This window comes from Schistocerca cancellata, chromosome 2, assembly GCF_023864275.1.
Source record: "Schistocerca cancellata isolate TAMUIC-IGC-003103 chromosome 2, iqSchCanc2.1, whole genome shotgun sequence".
Lineage (NCBI taxonomy): Eukaryota > Metazoa > Arthropoda > Insecta > Orthoptera > Acrididae > Schistocerca > Schistocerca cancellata.
In genome coordinates this window covers 351757311-351778004 of record NC_064627.1, presented here as the reverse complement: position 1 = coordinate 351778004, position 20694 = coordinate 351757311, and the positions used below count along the sequence as shown (strand labels likewise).

The following is a 20694-nucleotide window of genomic DNA, read 5'->3' as shown; positions in this document are numbered from 1 at the left end:
ACTGTCCTGTGACTGTTTCATTTTCCATACACATTTCATCCAGTTGACTGCTGCCGGTGTCAACCCTCGTCGATTGTTCCATCAGCTTCGTTCCTAGTATTCACAACCAGGCAGATGCGACTCAGGAGATACGTTGTCAATAGCAGGAGTGAAGGTGGAGCTACCTTTCCCTTCTCTTGTGTGTATGCTCACTGTGAACACGGTCCTATGCGTCGTGCAACAGTAAGGATTATGTGTAGTGAATTACGTGTGACGCACTGTCAATTGTAGACCTGTACTGTATGCATCTACCGTTTATTGAAGAACCATCACTAAAAAGAATATAAAAATGAATACCACTGACGATGCCCAGTATGCGTAGACGAAACATGTTTGGCTAAAAGCAAATTAAACTTTAAGTTGCTTCTGCTTGTAGATCACGGTGTGCCAAATTCCACAGAATAATGGTGTCAGCATTGCTTTCCCTTAGCTGTTTGTTCTTGGTATGAAGGATGTTCACATGTCCAGTAGTCGTTCGAACGAAATGAGGCAGTACAGAGGTCTATTGTCATAATCCTTTAAAAATAATTGGAAATGACAGAACAGAGGGATGAGAATTCTCAATATACATAAGCGATGTGTACTGCATATTTTCTATGAAATGACATTACATACTACAAAGAAATAATTCAAAGTTTCAGTTGAAAATGAAACAGCGAAAGATTATAGCGATCAACAGACCGGACTGATTGTTCTGTACATGAAGAAGAACCTTGTGTTAAATTTGCAAGCACAGAGCACATGAAGAAGTTCGTGGTAAAAACAGTAAAATTTCTGAAGTCGCACGTGTTATTACATTGTCAGTTGTAACAGTTTTCAATGGAAATGAACGAAGAGTATAGCAACTTCATACGTCACTGCAAAGTACATTGGTTAAGTCAAGGGGCATGCCTGGAAAGGTTTTGCGATTTAAACTATTGTTGAATTTATGAGGAAAAATGAGTGCAGGAACGAAAATTAGAACATCCGAAATCATTTGCAGACTTCGCATTTCAAGTAGACTTGACTGCACACTACCTACGGTAAGACGTTATAATGTAAGTTCTTTCTGACTTGATGGCGATGCGTTTAAAAAGAAAATCGCGTTGTAGAAGGTACACTTTCTGACAAAGACAGCCCAATTACCAAAGCACACTGGCGTTAAGGAAAACGCGAGGTTTGAAGAACCCATTGTGGCCTTGAAGGAATTACAAGAATAGTTTTCTAAACGTCTTGAGGAAACTGCATATCTTACATCTGTCTTCAAGCTAATTTTGGGACCGTTTGCTTTTTCAGTTGAAATCGCCCCAGTACATATGCTTATGTAACTGTTCGATCTGCGCCGGCCGAAGTGGTCGTGCGGTTCTAGGCGCTACAGTTTGGAACTGCAGGACCGCTACGGTCACAGGTTCGAATCCTGCCTCGGGCATGGATGCGTGTGATGTCCTTAGGTTAGTTAGGTTTAAGTAGTTCTAAGTTCTAGGGGACTGATGACCAAAGAAGTTAAGTCCCGTAGTGCTCAGAGCCATTTGAACCATTTGTTCGATCAGCAAGGTAACTCCCGTTTTAAAGACTAATACCTTCCACATTACAAGTGTAGAATGTCTACATTGGTTTCTCAGGTAGAGTTTTCACGTTTCCATAACAAAGTTGCAGAAGTGCCACGATATTTCTATCACCATATGTGTGTGAAAGACATTTTTTTCGATTTTGGAATTAAATAATTCACGATTATGTGGCCGCCTGGATGTGAAAATTTGTTTCGTTTCGATATATCGTTTAGAAATGGGAAATATGAAACCAAATCGTAAGCAGTGCTACTTCATTACCAGGTTGAGCATTTGTGCCAAAGCACGGTTCGTGAGCAAAAATTTTGGCCAACCCTGATGTAGAGAACCTGAAGGTAAGAGGTCAAATTTTGCCTAGAGTCTGAATGCACTTACTACTAGTATGGTTGCCAGCCTAATAACATAAAGAGTGGACAGTAGCAGAATAACAACAGAAAGCTAGTAACTAAACGCAAAGTTACCGTCGGTTTTGCAAACCATCGTGGGTTCTGGAGGGTGTTACATCATTTCTGGCCTGGAGAAAAGTTTGCGGTCTCACCAAATTCATCCATTTACACGTCAGTTGTGGAAAGATTCATCTCAGAATTAGTGAAATTAATCAATGCCAATCTTGTGCTATCAGTTGGTGATGAAGTGTTTAATCGTACTTAAGGGAAAGTAGTGGGACAAGTTGTATATAGGCAACATGCTAGTATAGGTGTGTCTGAAAGGAAAAAGGAAAAGAAGGAAACCAAGATCAAGAAGAAGGAAAATAATATGAAAAGGTGCTAACACTTCTCATTAGACACATACTATCATCAGTTGAATACACAGTAATAGAAACAGGCACATAATTCTCTGTGAGTTCTCTTGCCATGTAGGGGATATGTAGCATGTTGACAGAGAAAAATTCTCGATGGCGACTCCATTACTCACCTCGAATATCAAAAATGTAACACATTTGGACAACTAAGTGTCATTCACAACTGCTCCATATCATATGAATGCGTGATTTTTTTGTACATGTCTGAAAGAACAGATACAATACAGAATCTGCGGCTGTGATACGCATCGCTTAAAGTGAAGGTTGAGCTGAGAGAAAAGAAAGGAAAGGAACCACTACTGAACTGCAGTCACCGACCATACTTAAATACTGACCTTTTTTTACTATCTGAATAACTGCATTTTCTTAATCATACAGTCTTATCCCTCCATCTCCACCTAACGCACGGCTCCCCTACCACTGACGCAAGCTAGCTGCACAACCTCAACATTGTCCATAGCCGGCCGGTGTGGCCGTGCGGTTCTAGGCTCTTCAGTCTGTAAGCACGTGACCGCTACGGTCGCAGGTTCGAATCCTGCCTTGGTCATGGATGTGAGTGATGTCCTTAGGATAGTTAGGTTTAAGTAGTTCTAAATTCTAGGGGACTGATGACCATAGATGTCAAGTCCCATAGTGCTCAGAGCCATTTGACCCGTTGTCCATATTTAATGTGAGATAAAACGTAGTCTATGAACGGGAATCACGTCAGTCAGCTCCAGTTTTAATAATTTGTTAACATAGCTGACTGACAGGTTTATGGAAGGAACGTGGTTGTTTCATTATGGAACTTATTCATTTAGATGAACTACACAGAATAAGTTTTGATGCAAACATATGACTACCACAGTTTTTATTTTTTGATCGATAACCTCTTGCTCAATCCACATTTAACCAAGGAAAACATTATGTATATCTGTCTGTGTAGTGTAAGTAGCAATTAATTGACAGTCTCAGTACAATTCGATGACAAGTAATGTGTCTGCCATCGTGAAGAGAGCAATACGACTTAATGAAGGACATTACAATGGTTTCACCTTGGCTGTTGTTTACAAGTATTTACTTAGTTTTGCGTTATTGGCCGATTTCGGAATTAATGGCCATTGTAAAGTGCTATAGTTGCCAACGTGACATATTATATATGACTATTAGGCAGTGGACATGGACAGCTCCAAAAGTAAGCATGTATAGCTGCAAACACCAGAATTAAAATAGATTGTCAGTTTCTAGCTACGAAACTGAGCATATCCAAAACGTGACAGTCATTTCAACGATGACCTATACTACATACAGCAAATATTCCGCTTTGCATACAAGACTCTTACACATACGTGCTCGCTTTCGCAACTACCCATGTGCGATGCTAAAGAGACGAATATATGACATGTTGGCATCTGTTACACTTTAGAAAGGCCTGTAAGGCCAAAATGGACCTATTGTACATAACCAAATGAACAAAATATGTGTAAGCAACAGATTATGTGGAACCATTACAGTGTCCTTCAATAAAATTATGGCTGTGGTACCCCGCATGAAGACAGTGAATAATATCTCTTAAGTATGTTGGTTCTGAAGTTTGTAGCACAGACTGCACTATTACCAGATCGCACCATCTCCCACTGCTGGCCGACCTGCGCGTCATGCTTTGCCACACGCAGCCAGTGATTACTTGCCTGACTGCACCCACCAGGCAGGGTGCGGTGTGGCAAAAAATTTTTGTAATTAAAATGCTGTGATACTTTACAAATAATGTCCTTAACACCTTTACTTAATGCTGTCTCTCATAAAACGCCGTAATTATTAGAAAATAACGTCCTGCATTGGTCTCTGTGTGAGACTAGGTTACTTATTGTATTAGTCCTTTGTACAAGGCTACAAAGAGATAGTGTTCCACTGTCATCCTGAAAAAATTCACGTTCGATAGGATCTTGACTGAGAATTAGTTCTCAGATACCTACAGCCAGCATGGGCAGGGTGGGAGCGTAGTATATGGGAGGGTTGCAACTTTAAAATTGTCAAATACTTATTTACAGCTAGAACAAAATAAATACGTATTTCAAAGTTTTACTGAACTTCAAAGTAGTCACCAGCACTATGTATAACCCGTTGCCAGTGATGTGGAAGTCGTAGGATACTCTTAGCAGTGCCAGTTGTGTTGACAGTTCGAGCGGAGCGTTCTATTGCCCGACGAATTTGTAGCATTTCTGAAGCGAATGCCATGAAATGTTTCATTCAGTTTAGAAATCTAGTTTAATTTACGAGGGCTTAAGTCAGGGGGGTGCCGTAGGTGATATAGCACTTAGCAGCCCCATCAGTCAAACAAATCAGTAAGAGCTTGCACTGTACGTGCTTGAGCATTGTACTGCAAAATGATGGTGAGGTCCTGCAGAACGTGCCATCACTTTAAGCTGGTCGTAGGTTATGTTCCAAAAATGAACAGCATAGAGACAGAAGTGATGACACTTTCTGGAAGACCTGACCATCATTTTGCAGGACAATGCTCAAGCACGTACAGTGCAAGCTGTTCCTGATTTGTTTGACTGATGGGGCTGCTAAGAGCTATACCATCTACTGCACCCTCCCGTCTGCACTCCCATGACTTGATAGGCTTAACCACTGTGGGGTTTAAGGCTTCACAGTTAATTCAGCTGTCAACCATGCTGGGTGCTCATTCTCTCAAGTTTTCCATCTTGAAGCGCCGCCTCTGTTTGCCTGCCATGGAAGGTGGGCTAGTTGTGCCATTTTAAATTGTGTTGTGTCCTTGAAAGACGGGGAAAGTGGCTTCATATCATCAAGTTCCGGTGTGTTGTGACTATTACTTAATTCAGACAGGCCTGCGGTCAACACAGATAGTCTCTAGAAAATTTGGCAACAATGCATAATGTGCCAGAAGCTACGAAACCACCATGTTGGTTTATATACAATGTTTATCTCATCTATGTACTACGAACGGCCATTTAAAGCTTAGACCATCGTGCGCACCGTCTTTGCAAGCACCGTCTGTGTAGGCAGTATGAAACTGTCTCTGTATGATAAATTCGACCTCTCATCGTCCGTTCAGACCCACAGTACAGACTCCACAATACTTAGATGTGTGAAGAAATTAGGCAACACTTGGAAAGGACTCTGAATTTATGGCACTGGGTTATCCTCATTACCGAGTGCCTGACCTCTTAGCACCTGATGAGCAACACGAAAGTGTGTGGAAGGGACCAAGTATCAAGTTACATCTCAAGCTAGCATTTGCAGGGATACCGCCAACAGTATAAATGTAAAATGTTTCACGGAATCAACCTTTATTACCATAGTAAGCAACATATATAAGATGAAACTGGCAAGAGGAGTTGTTTTAAGGAGGTGCTTTTACTTTAGTTGTATTGGAATTACAGTTTTCAAACTAAACTTAACTCCGCCCGAACAGGCCTTGGAAGGCCCAACGGAACTAACCTATACAGTTTTCAACTACGGATTATTACATGTGATATACTTGAGAGCCCGTCGGGTAGCAGCGCGGTCTTAGGCATATTGTCACGGTCCGCGGGGCTCCTTTCGTCGTAGGTTCGAGTCCTCCCTCGGGCATGGGTGTGTGTGTTGTCCTTAGCGTAAGTTAATTTAAGTTAAATTAAGTAGTGCGTAAGCTTAGGGACCGATGGCCTCAGCAGTTTGGTCCCATAAAACCTTACCACAAATTTACAAATTTCCAAAATATATTTGAGTGCAAATTTGCATTTTTCTTAACAAAATTCCACAGCTCGAAATTTTCATGAACTCACAACGCCTGACACAAAATTAGGGACCTAAATAACAAGTGAAAATGGGCCTGAAGTTTAATAAATTTTATATCACTTGTACCTTTGTACCAGTGATTTCCTTTCGATAATACTCATAAAAGTAGTACTTCAAACTCAAATTTACCTTACAATAACTTCCATAAACTTACTTTCACAGTCAATCATCTCCTCAGTACTTCTAATATACAACAGAAATCCATGTCACAATCTCCTACAATCGCGTGGCACATCCTCCGAGCCGTCTATTCCTTGGAACGTTATCAATGACTCCTACAATGCATACATACCTAGAAGTACCTTGATGTACCACTAGAAGTCTCTGTCTTCCAGTAATATCGTTGCTTTCATGCTAAAAGTAATGGTACATAAAAAAATTAATGAAATGGTGGTCTCAGGCAGAAACCACCGGGGCTCAAGGGGTTAAGTGTGAAGCAAAGACAGAAAACATAGAGCGGTTTGATGAAACTTATACTACCTGAATATATTGAAATTAGATGAGATGTAGCATATTTAATTCCATTAATAAATAAACATTTTTCTAACTGAAATTTTTTGTACACCACGAAGAACAGGTGAAACTTTATTAGAGAACAACTAGTTACAATAATTCTTGTTACTATCTGTCAGACTTTAATGTTTAAATGATGTACTCCGTATGTCCAGTCTTGCCATTTATGTTACGTACGTAGATAATACAGTATATTTATAGTTAAATAATTATGTTACATATTTTACAATAGTGGAAATGTAGGTAACAGAGTTTTAAACTTAACGTACTGCCACACGAGGACTTATATTATTGAAACTAAATGTGGCAGAATAATGTTTCTGGAAGCTTTTTAGCGGTGTATGTAGAATGTCTATTATGAAAACTATGGAGCAAAACCTAGAGGAGAGTTGTGAGCAATCGTTTCATTACTTTCGGAACACCGTATACGAACGCTCGCTGCGGCAATGCAGCACTACAGACTCTCACAACATGAATTACGGGGGTGTACTTCACATATTCGTCAAGTCTACTACGCAGTTTTTAACTGTGGAACATGAGTCAGCTCTTACCCAAAGTGAATTCGGTGCGATGAAATCCAAAGTCGTACTAATCACCATAAGACAACTACAGTATGCTTTAATTCCTACTCACCTGACGTCTCCTTTCTGTAGCGACACTTCTTCAAACACCAGACGAATACGTTCATTGTCCCTGTAACGAAATAAGACAGCAGTTACAATTCTAAAATGTTAAATCTTCATATTTCGGTAATATTTTTACTTAATCACCCCATATCGCTAACTTTGCAAAAATCAGCAGTTTTGTAGTCTTAAATATTCTACTTCCGATTTATTGTTGTTAAAAACTAGCTCCTCAGGAAAAAAAATCAGCCTCCATCACATTAGTTTCATTTGCCAGGTGGAGAATGGTCATATCAAAATAAAACTGAAGATATATGATGTGTGACACCTAAATATACCACTTCATTAAAATCTGAGCGCACCACAGCTGAATAAATCTTTGTTTTACAACTAGTCACAGGTCTCGCTTAACAAAACATTATTTTTGTAGGTTTTTCATGTTTAATTAATACTTTAAACAGAGAATGATTATTTATCTAGTCACCATTACCAAACAAGTGAAGGAGATAGGCTTCTTGAACCATGAAAATATTTCAGCAGGTAACATTAAATTTAAAAAAAAATTAAGCTGCATTTCCAAAATTCCTGAATTGAAGAATATTGGCTTTACATACGTTAGCTGTTTAATATTCTCGTCTAATTTCTTTGAATTATCGTAATTTAAGATCAATAAGAATAGGTTTCTCCTAAATTTCTACGTACATTTACAAAGCATGTAATCTATGAATCGTGCCAAACAATAGCAGATACGATTGTGAGCAATGTACTTAGTATGGGAGAATGTTGTATATGGAGGATAGTGTACTTAGGAATACATGATGTCTTGTGGTTGATGTTTCAGTCTAGTAACTAATTTTTGAGTCACATAAATGATTGAGCACTAGAAACAGCCATAAGCAGTTTCCGGCGTTTTCTACTGTTTCTGTTGTTGTGGGACATCAGGGGATGTTTTGCGTAGGGTTTGTAAGTATCACGAGTTCTAGGTATTTAAGTGCTGAGTAATATGATATAGTTATTTGGAGAATATTGTTGATTCTTCAATTTTGTAGGTGAGCAAAAATCTGTGTATTTTTAAAAGTAGTGGCATGACGTGTCGACCGTTAAGTCATACTTCATGGCCGGCCGCGGTGGCCGAGCGGTTCTAGGCACTTCAGTCGGGAACCGCGAGACTGCTACTGTCGCATGTTCGAATCCTGCCTCGGGCATGGATGTGTGTGATGTCCTTAGGTTAGTTAGGTTTAAGTAGTTCTAAGTTCTAGGGGACTGATGACCTCAAATGTTAAGTCCCATAGTGCTCAGAGCCAATTTTCATACTTCACGGGTCGTCGGTCGTGTACCACCTTGTACAATGAAACAGAAGAATGTGGAACACGTGATATTTGCAAATGAACTGACAAGTAAAACTGTCCAAAGCGTACACTTCTATCATGATCGGCTGGGAATTGTCGTAGTGTAGAGCAAAATAAGAGATACCTATTTTTTATACTAAAAAACTGCAAATAAAAGTTTTATCGTTTCTAAGCTACGTTACAACGGTGTGTTCGGATTTGTCGAAATAAATTTTTTTTCTAAATCCTCTCCTCCTATTATTCTGTTTTTCATTTCGACGTTTGACGAATAGTGAATCGTATAACATCTTTAGTACCAAATTCAGTCAAATGAAGTGCGCTTTCTAAGACGCATAGTTAGAAATAAGATAGAATTTCTCCAAATCGCTGTATGCGGGCCCGAGATATGTCCGCTTCAATGCCAGTTGTCATATTGGGTTCTTTAGTATTTCCCATATGTACATATGGTGTTATGTTTGTATTCACATTTTACAACAGCCGTATTTTTTTCAAGTTGTGACCTCTTCAGATTTAATTATCTTACATGTGAAATTATTTGTACATTATTGTTGTAACATTATTGTAAATCTGTATAGTAATGAGGAAGTGCAGAGCTGTTCGGGTCAAAAAAATTCTGAATGTGCTTTGGTTTTGCACATCTAACGCAGAGGAACTCGAAAAAATGACTTTCTCACGAATCTGTATGCACCATTGTATCGTACGTTAATAACGGTAGAATATATATTTGATGATTTTTTTGTCTTTTACGTTTACAGCTTATTAAACACAGTGTTGACAAGATTTCTTTGGATTACGACACATTTAATTTTCAGTATAATAATTTTTCGTTGTTACATGACCATGTATTACCCTGAGAATTTTTCTAATTTCGGAAAAGGCTGCAGTACACAGAAAGTTAGTACCATCATTTTAAAATGGGTTAAGAAAATGTAGTAAACCGGTAGTAGAGTGCTGGCTAGAGGAGTAAGTGTGAAAATTTTTGCCAGGTACAGAGCCCTGCTGTATAAATTATCTTGGGCTTTGGTGGCCACTGCTTGTTATGTCGCCAGTTTGCCTACTTCTCATGACGTTCGGGTGACGGTCGTTTATTGGTTTTGCTGGAGTTTCGTCAGCACTAGTGGCTTGCAGTTTCAATGTTCACCCTCCTTATATGGCGTCAGACTGTCAAGAATCCTCATGAAAGTTGCTTTACCGCTAACGCTTACATCGAAAGTTACTTAAAGTCAGAAGTTATAAAAATCTGTAGTAAACATGCAACTATGCCGTCTCTGTTATTTGACATATCTGCGTTGTACACAAGGAATCATAATGTGATGTAAAAGCATTTGGGTAATGGATGACACAAGTAAAGAAATGTAACGCATTACGCACTTAAAAGGGATGAAATTCACTACTGTACAACTACATTACTGCCGACAAATTGCTGGAAACATTATCTGGTAGTAACCATTAGTAGCAACTGTAAATTTGTAAGTTGGCTGTTTAGGGTTTTATGTTGGTAACGCCACGTAGTGCTCTGTATAAAAATCGCTGAGTGCGCAGTGTGCAGTATGTAGCTGGTTGAACTCATTGTTAGAAAAAATGGCTCTGAGTGCTATGGGACTTAACTTCTGAGGTCGTCACTCCCCTAGAACTTAGAACTACTGAAACCTAACCAACCTAAAGACATCAGACACATTCATGCCCGAGACAGGATTTGAACCTGCGACCGTAGCGGTCGCGTGGTTCCAGACTGTAGCGCCTAGAACCGCTCGACCACAACGGCCGGCCAGGACTCATTGTTAGAATATTCGCTATTGTAGTGTTGGGCAGTTGGATGTGAACAGCGCGTAGCGTTGGGCAGTTGGAGGTGAGCCGCAAGCAGTGGTGGATGTGGGGAGAGAGAGTTTTTAGAGCGGACGATCTGGACGTGTGTCCTACAGAAAAAGGAAATTTGTGAGACTTGATGTCATGAAATGATATATATATATATATATATATATATATATATATATATATATATATATATATATATATATATATATATATATATATAATGACTTTTGAACAATATTAAGGTAAATACTTGTTTGTTCCCTATCAAAATCTTTCATTTGCTAACTATGCCTATCCGTAGTTAGTGCCTGCAGTAATTAGAATCTTTTATTTAGCTGACAGTATTGGCGCTCGCTGTATTGCAGTAGTTCGAGTAACGAAGATTTTTGTGATTCATGAAAGGTATAGATTATTGTTAGTCAGGGATTATTGAAAGTCAGACTGCGTTGGGCTAAAAATATTGTGTGTCAGTTTAGTGATGATCAGAATAAGTAAAGAGAAAACTGTTTGAGTACGTTGCGTTTTGCTCAGCTGTTTGAAAATCAAATAACGTTGAAGTTTACCAGCACAGTCATTAACAATTTTTCTAAGGGGACGTTTCATATGGAATGACCACATAAAAGAATAGTAGGAACAGTGGATGACAGACTGTGATTCACAGGAAGGCTCCTGATGAAATCTAACTCGTCCACTAAATAAGTGGCTATACAAAACACTTCTTCGGCTGATTCTTTTGTATTATTTGCCAATCTGGGACAATTGCCAAGTGGATTTAATAGAAGAGACAGAGAAGGTTCAACGGAGAGCGGCGTGCTTCAAAAATGGTTCAAATGGCTCTGAGCACGATGGGACTTAACATCTGTGGCCATCAGTCTGCTAGAACTTAGAACTACTTAAACCTAACTAACCTAAGGACATCACACACATCCATGCCTGAGGTAGGATTCGAACCTGCGACCGTAGCGGTGGCGCGATTCCAGACTGTAGCGCGTAGAACCGCTAAGCCACCCCGGCCGGCAGCGGCGTATTTGTTGACCGGCTCATTTAGTCGGCGCTAGAGCGTTAGAGACATGCTCAACGAAGTATGAGAAAAGTGTTAAGAATCACTAAGAGGTTTAATATTGAAACTTCAAGAGATTACATTCCGGAAAGAGTCGGACAACGTGTTACTTCCTCCAACATACGTCTCGCGAAGTGAGCAAAAAGAGATAATTCGAGACATTACAGCTAATACAGACGCTTAGGGACAATTATTCTTCCGACGCACCATTAGCCAATGGAACAGTGAAAGGGGCATCAGTTAGAAGCACCAGAAGCACCCTTCGCCACATTCTGTCAGGTGGCTTGTTGAGAATCGAAGTAGATATAACATTTATATCACTCAAAGATACATACATCACATAGTGAGTGAACAAAAGCTGGAAAAAACCAAAAACCCTACACATTGTCTGATACGGTGTAGTAAAGGCGTTGGCATTAAAAACAGCTCCCAACCGTCTCGAAACAGATAAATACAGGTACTGAGCCGCGTTGCGGCTCACGTTGGTGCCGTTGGTAGGTTGGCGTCGTGCAGTAGGGATAGTGGCGTCTCGTTTTCTTCTCGTGTTTACTTGCGCCACCACATTTGCCAGCGTTGTCTGTCCGCCAGTGGCAGCAGGAGCGGTTATCGATATCTAGTAGCCTAGTACTATCTTTGTAAGGGCGTCAAGAGGTTTCCAAGACGGAATGTGTCGAGTAGTTCTGTTGGAACGGTGCAGCATTGAGGTCCGGCAGCACGAGGACATCCCGGGACCACTGGTGGCACGCAGGCACTACCGGATCGAGGGGCTGTAGTTGCGAGGGTGACAACCTCGTTCTCTGCGACACTTAGGACGTTTGAGTTGAGTGAACATTGACCCAGTTGTGAAACCTCCACTATTTTGAGATTACGCCGTTTGTTCGAGCATTGCTGCTCGCAGGGTCGCTGAGACGAAGAGTAACGAGTGGAGTGTTTGGAGTTGGCGAAATTAATTAGCCATCCTCCACCTTTTATTATTAATCATTGAATTTCTTGTGTTTATTGACGAAGTCCAACTACCGATATTTTTCTGCCTAGTGGCCGCTAACACCCCAGTTACCTGCCCTGGATGTCAGCGTATTTTTGCGGCATTGTATCATTTCTCGCCTTGCCGCTGCTGTCCGGTACGGCGTGTAGTTCAAAAGCCTCCTTGATTGTGGTTCGGATATTTGTTTCTTTTGGACTACTTTGGTCGTAGTGGGTTCTTCTGCTTCTGGATGTTGTAAACACCGGATTCTGAAGACGCAGTGCTATCCGCCGGTTCTGCTTTGACTGGGTCATTCCATCGTTGTGTTGGTTATCAGACGTTAGGTAGATGTTACAACAGTGTTGGCCTGCGTTTAAACAGTCACTAGTTTGAGTTGCCATCGGGTTAAGTGAATACAACTGTTACCTGCCTGTCTCATCGTTTACGAAGTTGAGCAACTTTCCCAGGTCGATCCTTGGAGCACTGTCTGAGGCTCGCTTCTCTCTTGACTTGGTCAGATTGTGATGATCGTCAATAAGGCCTTCAGCCGTGAATGCAGTTGGTCTTAAGAACTTTTAATTATATATTGCCTCTTAATAGTGAAAATTTGATGATTGTCCCCTTTTTATAATATTTTAGTATTTCTTGGAGAAGTTTAATTCGTCGTTAAGAATTTGGTATTCAGGCCTTCAGCCGTCAAATTGTTTTTTGGGTTATTATTATTCAGGCCTTCAGCCGACAAATAAGTTAAATTTCTGGTCAATTAGGCCTTCAGCCATGAGTGCAACTTGCTTAAGAAATTTTTAATTAGACATTGTGTCTTAACAGTCAAATTTGATAATTGTTCCTTATTGTCAACCTTATTTGCAATTGTTTTCTAATAAAGTGTACATGAGCAACCAACGGTATCTGAGTACCGGCCCCGTCCACACTGAATCCTGCCGTTCCCTAAGTACCACGTCTCAGGTTCTATATCGTTCTCAAGGGAATTTCATATTATTCTTCCTGCAAAACAGTAGCAAGATCAGGTAACGATGATGGAGGTGGATAGCTATCACGCACCCTTCTCCCCAAAGCAGACCACAAAGAATCAGTAATATTGAGTTCTGGTGACTGGTGGCCAGGGGAGATGGGAAATTCATCCTCGTGCTCATAAAAGCAGTGCTGGAATTTTCTAGCTCTGTGAACAGGGGCCCTGTTGGAACACAGCACAGCCATTGCACTGTGGGATGGATCTGATCAGCCAAAATAGTTAAACAACCCTTGGAAAAAATGCGACCATGCAGAGGAACCATGCGGTCCATGGACTACCACGAAATGGCTACACAAATCATTACCGAAACACTGCACCGTTTCACTATTGGGGCCCAAACTGAGCCAGAAATTGAAAGCTTTTATTTCTTCTGTTTCAGGATTGACAGCAAGCATGGCGTTATCGTTTGAACAACGGAAATGGGTGCTAAGGGTTTACTGGAAAACGCCGACGTTGGAGTGTTGAATTTGGAACACCACCACCGATGAGAGTAACAATTACAAGAATCAGAGATGAGTTTGAAGTCGAAGGAACGGTGCACGATATGAAGAAGAGACACAGCCGACGAAAGAGAAGTTCAACGGACAATGAGAGTGTTGATGGCTGGTCCCGGCGGAGGTTGGAGTCCTCCCCCGGGCATGGGTGTGTGTGTTTGTCATTAGGATAATTTTGCTTGAGTAGTGTGTAAGCTAGGGACTGATGACCTTAGCAGTTAAGTCCCATAAGATTTCACACATATTTGAACATTTTTTGAGAGTGTTGATGCAGTATTCCAGGGGAACATTTACCACCTTAGGTTGGACCATGAGGCACTTAACACCACTAAAATTGTATTTGTAACCCAGTTATTATACAGTAAATTAATCTTAACTGTGTGTGTGGATCTTGGTGCCTTAGCAAATCATGCAGATTACTTCACTTTGTTTTTACTGTTATTGTTCTCTGTGTACATACGCATAGAGCAGTACAAAGCCTTTGTTTTCGATCACCTGCTAGCAAACAATAGCGTACTACTTCATAAGTGCTGCCGCCGATGCGTTTTACTTATTTTGTTAAGCAAATAGAAGCAACCTTGGCGGCCATGCTCTCCGCGCTTAAAACTATACACTTGACAGAGTACAACCTAACGAACTGTCCCGGTGACGTTTCTAGACCCTTATGAACCTAGGTTTTGTAACCCTCCACAGGATAAGCAATGGAATATCTGAGAGGAAGGAACGACGGTACGTGTCATAGACGGAAATCCTGGAAACAATATGCGAAGCTTGGTAGAGAGAAATGTAGTAATCTCCCTCTTAAATGCCTTCCTTACGCCAAAAGATTAATGTAGAGTTCTACAGCATATCCAGCAGCAAACTAGGCCATACGGTCTACAAACAGTCGACGCACACCTCAAGATAATGCTGTGTTACGTGCGTTGACGCTTGAGCTCATCGGATCAGTGAAGTCAACAACATACAACGTGAAGTAAACGAGCACAAGACAACATTACGGGCGAATGGATACAACAGTGGAGACATACAACGGGCTATGAGGTACAACGAAAACAAACCAAACAAAGGTACTTCGACACTATTTACCGTGTAGACAAGGTTCTGCCTCGCACAGGAATCAAATCCTTATTTCAATGTGCCCGCAAGATGAGAGATTTTTTGAGGTCCTCTAAGTATCCAGCACACTGCAGGTGTCTACGAACTTCGGTGGGAATGCGGCGAAGTCTGTGTTGGTAAAACTGGGAGCGTTTCGGAGCATGAACGATACTTATGAGTGGGACAGAACAATAAATCAGCTATAGCAGAACACCACCAGAAATGTGACCGTCCTACCAGTTTTCAAGAACCTCGCGTGCTTATACGGCAGTCGTGGATTCAGCAACGGAAAATAAGAGATGCTACTGAAATAATTAAGCGCCCTAAACAGGGAGGATGGCTAAGAGTAACCTACGGCTTGGCTGCCGGCGATTTCAGCCCGGCGGACCGCGTGTGTTCGCCAGCCAGCAGCACCACTTGACCTGGCTTTAGCAGTATAAACAGCGACCGCGAGAAAACTACCGTCTAGTTCTCTGCACTTCGCTGCAGAAAAACGCTAGCCCGTAGATACAAGCAGCAAATTCGCTATTGCGTTCCAATCCTGAATGAGGGATTGCTTACCAGTCACTTACCGGAGTGGCACAGGCAACAGCCAGCTACATTGTACCAATTACCAACCAGAGGTTCCTTCCTCCACTCTAGCACAGACAATAGCGTACCTTACAGCCACCCCCTCCATAGCAATTTCTCTTCAAATTGTCCAACGACGTACCAGATAAGTGGCGTCGGTAGCCCTTGTGTACAAGGGGAGAGATTCACCATTACACACCCCTCCCTCCTCAACTGTATCTATCCCACGTCCATCCCTCCCCAGCCCCTTTCGACGCGCCCCCGCCCGTCTTCCCGCCTGTACCTCCTCTCCCTCCCTTCTCCCTCATCTCTATGCCCATGGCAGATCCTGTGTTTTGCTCATCGTCGTCAGTGCGCTACGTCAGTGTTGTGTTTGGTGCTGTTTTCCTGTGCGTCAAGAGCTGTGGTTTTAATTGCGTGCTCGACCTGTTTATCATCTGTGACTGTTCCGTGCCGCCGGCCTGAGTGGCCGAGCGGTTCTAGGCGCTTCAGTCTGGAACCGCGCAGCCGCTACGGTCGCAGGTTCGAATCCTGCCTCGAACATGGATGTGTGTGATGTCATTAGGTTAGTTAGGTTTAAGTAGTTCTAAGTTCTAGGGGACTAATGACCTCAGATGTTGAGTCCCATAGTGCTCAGAGCCATTTGAACCAATTGTTCCGTGCCACGCCGTCCTTCACGTCCCTGTTTTATCTAGTTTTATGACTTTTCTGCACCGGCCGTACTTTGCCTGGTGCCTTTTAATCAAGTGTGTGTGTTTTTTGTATGAATTAGTTTTTTTTTAGATTTTTATCTCCGATTTAGAGTCACCACTTTGAATGCTTTCTTTTCTTCCGTTCCGCCTTTTTTGTTTTCTATATTCCGCCATGTTTTCTTCTGTATATTGTTTTAAATGTCTTCCTGTCTACTTTTGTCTCACGGATGAAGAGCAGCGCCCCTGTTGGAGGACGGAAATAACAATAAAGGGAAAGAAAACTATTATACAACAGTGAACCGCCCTGAAGAGGACCGCAGCAAGTTGGTCGAGACTTCGGCAGTTTAGTTCCTTTAGTGCTTTATAATGTTGCGGCCCTATACTCAACATTGTTATATTCAAAATGAGAGGCGTGAGAGCCTACGAACCTATCTTAGTAGATAGATATATTGCTATGAATGGACACCACATTTTGCCCCTCCTATGAACCGATCTTCAGATCTCAGAAAGTATGCTTTGCCGGACTCGTGTGTATCGTAATCATTTTTATTTTACTTCGACCTGTACTACCAGCTCTTAAAATACTCCACGCTTCTTTTCACACACTGCATAAATAGAAAACTTGATAGACTTACGTGTATGTCGTGTTTTCTGTGCGTGTACTATCGTAGTCTTCCTTACTCTGTACGAAATAATCGTCATACGCGACTAGCGTGCTGAGGTAATGCCGCTTACAGAACATCAGTCATGCTGGATTGGCCTCGGTCTGCGGCTGCACCGAGGTACACCGAGCTAGGAAGTCTGGAGCGGGGCTTCTCGCTGAAGCAGTGAGCTGCTGCGATTTCAGAAGCGACCGCGGAAATTTCTGCGGCTATTATTCTAAGCCGTTCCTCAACTACAGCTCCCGCCCGTCAGAATTGAACTTTAAGTTCCGCTCTTGTCCCTCTAACCGAATTCCGCGCCGCCGCCGACGTAACTCATCTGCATGTTAAGTGGCACTTTAATGAATAAGTAAGTACAGTCGGCCCTAAACAAACCCCGCTGTGGTGTCCGCGGCCCGCCTATATTTTGAGCGCAGGGAGCGGGGGCTCTGAATAAGGCATGAGCCCTGCCTTGCCGAAAAACGCTGTCCTGTTGTCCCGTGGGAGGCCAGGCGCGACAATTTGCCAGATTTCTGCGGATACCCTCCGGCTCTTAAAGGGAGAACCTCCTGCTATTCACGAGGAAAGGGAAAGACCAGCAGCTAACGTACAACTGGGAGGTGTGGAGGGTGTTTCACAGATATTTACCCCACTCTTCAAAACCTATATTTTCCACAGAAACGAAGATAGAAACGCGGGTAAATTTTAACTTATACGTCAAAAACCATGCGGACATTTGGAAGTTACCTCTTCATATAACTGCTTATAGGGATTGCCCCGCTGCAATTAGCTCTGGAGAACCTACACATAAAGAGATAGCGGTGCTACTTGAAGTTACGACGCCAAATGCTGTCCGCGGTTCTCTTTCGATTCATATGTTCGTACTACTTTCCGAAGGTGGAACACTGTTTTGACGGATCATGGAAACTATCGTTACAACGCAGAAGCGTTGTAACAAATATGTATGAAAAGGCGGTGTGAAGAATAGCCGTAGAAGGGGTCTTGATGCTCGTTTCCTATATCAGCTGGAAACATGGCGTAAAAAGTTTTTGGTTTAGTGCCATATGAATAGCAACTCGATCTTACTCTACCTATGTTATAGTATGTTAAGCAAGGTTTGAACGACGAATGGGAGCTGGTGTCCAGGAAAATTTTTCGAATCGATTAATTCCTACCGCGAAAGATTTTAATTGGGCTTAAATCAATGCTCAACTAATGGTACCATTTGTATGTGCACTGTTCGGATTTTATATACAAAAACAGATACCCTCTATCGAATTTTACGTCCAAAAGCATTCACCGTCAAATAACTCTGGACTAGAGCGAGACTGATGGCTAAAATTTGGCCCACTGCGTATCGGACCTCATCTAAGATAAGTTTTAACCGTTTGAAAACGATCTTGCTTCGTATCGAATTTACCTGCCAAAAACACGTTTCTCTGTGTGGTTTTAGAAGCGCCGCTTCTATACTTTAAACTTGTGTGAATCGGTTCAAACTTTGTACGGTGATAGACAAACGGATAAACTCAAAACGATTTTTGTCATCCATTAATCTGTGTGCGTTGTCGAGATACGATGATTTAAATTCGAGCTAATGCTGCACGCAAAATTCGTTCTGTCATGTGAACTGAAAGTGCAGAAACGGTTTACAGCGAATCAAATAAATCAAAAATGCATTATTCAGCTAAATTTCAAAACTCGCTGTCATAAATCTACATTCATTCGGATTTTACTGAGTTATTTTAGGAACTGCTACGCACTTTGTATGTGACTGCACTTTGATTGGACAGCTTATTCCACAGATATTACGTGTAAGCATAAACATGAGCCATTATTTGAGAAGGACACAGTAACAATGTCAGAGAACGAAAGGGATAGAATGGTAGTGGATCATAGTTGACAATGACTAAGCAATGCCAGAAAAAGAATAAAGGAAACAGTGCCAATGGGACAGGAATACAGAGGAGGAAAAAGTGGAAATGGGTCAGAGCCAGCGATAATGAGAGACTGAGTCTATGACAATGACAATGAGGAAGAGTGAGTTAACGACAGTGAGAAGGGACAGCAACAGTGATAAGGACTGAATGAGATTGTAGCAGCAAGAAAGAGAGAAACAGTTACAATGAAAGGAGACAGTAGTAGAAGGAGAGAACGGAGGAGACTGTTGCTGTGAGACGGAAGGCGGTGACAGACACAGTGCGACAACGACAATGAAGAGCGCTGAATGAGTGAGTGAGCATCAACAAGTGGGTTAGGATGGGTATGAGCGACTTGCAGCGATGGCCTAGTTGGTGTGATCGATTTACAGTAAGTGGAGCTTGTAGGGCTGAGAAGTGAGTCACATGTAAAAAAGAACGCTTATATTTTCACATGCCAAAATCATGGGGAGCATTTTTAAATGTGGTGAGGGGAAGGTAAAATGAGGCACCCGGTGCCCTACTTTTAAACAGGAGGGTTTCATTTTTTTTTGTGCTCTGTTAGGAACTTTTTCCGCTGGTAATATTGAATCCAGTTTCAATAACATGGAAGGACAAATGACATACACGACTATAAACCACAAGAATAAAATCAGGCTAATGTATATCAATTGAATTAGTTTGATAAGCACATTAGGAAATAAAATTGAATTTATTGAAGAAAAAGTATTACGAAAGACATCGACATATCTTTATCGAAGTTTTAATAATCGACGCTTTAATTAATTAAAACTTTGTCTCTTAAGTAAAAACATTATGAAACTCAGGAAATTTTGATCTCTTGCTTCAATTGCAAGACATCAGTGGCTTCAAAAGGCTCTTCTAAAAAGAAATTTTAATTTAAGGTGAATAGTAGTGTCACACCAGGTTTTGGAGGAGTACTTTACCAGGGAAAAAATGCTCTTGTCGGAGCACAAAAAAGAAGAACATGCTCCTCTGTAAAAGACTGACAGAAAAGCGGGGAATCAGCTGCTTCAGTCTTCATTCCGCCTTCTTCACCAAAAATTTTTGCATGCGAACATAGCCGCACCCTTTTAGCGCAGGGCACTGCACATCCTTTTATGCAGATTCTCTTTGTACACTCCTGGAAATGGAAAAAAGAACACATTGACACCGGTGTGTCAGACCCACCATACTTGCTCCGGACACTGCGAGAGGGCTGTACAAGCAATGATCACACGCATGGCACAGCGGACACACCAGGAACCGCGGTGTTGGCCGTCGAATGGCGCTAGCTGCGCAGCATTTGTGCACCGCCGCCGTCAGTGTCAGCCAGTTTGCCGTGGCATACGGAGCTCCATCGCAGTCTTTAACACTGGTAGCATGCCGCGACAGCGTGGACGTGAACCGTATGTGCAGTTGACGGACTTTGAGCGAGGGCGTATAGTGGGCATGCGGGAGGCCGGGTGGACGTACCGCCGAATTGCTCAACACGTGGGGCGTGAGGTCTCCACAGTACATCGATGTTGTCGCCAGTGGTCGGCGGAAGGTGCACTTGCCCGTCGACCTGGGACCGGACCGCAGCGACGCACGGATGCACGCCAAGACCGTAGGATCCTACGCAGTGCCGTAGGGGACCGCACCGCCACTTCCCAGCAAATTAGGGACACTGTTGCTCCTGGGGTATCGGCGAGGACCATTCGCAACCGTCTCCATGAAGCTGGGCTACGGTCCCGCACACCGTTAGGCCGTCTTCGG

General features: G+C 42.1%; 1 protein-coding gene across 4 annotated transcripts in view; it reads right to left on the bottom strand.

Moving 5' to 3' along the window:
- Positions 1 to 20694, bottom strand: part of LOC126145599 (suppressor of lurcher protein 1-like) — a 579327-nt gene that overhangs the window by 118910 nt on the left and 439723 nt on the right. For all 4 annotated transcript variants that reach the window (XM_049915569.1, XM_049915568.1, XM_049915571.1 and 1 more), the window contains one exon: positions 7318 to 7377. In XM_049915569.1, the coding sequence (XP_049771526.1) occupies positions 7318 to 7377 (60 nt within the window). The remainder of the gene's footprint in view (positions 1 to 7317; positions 7378 to 20694) is intronic.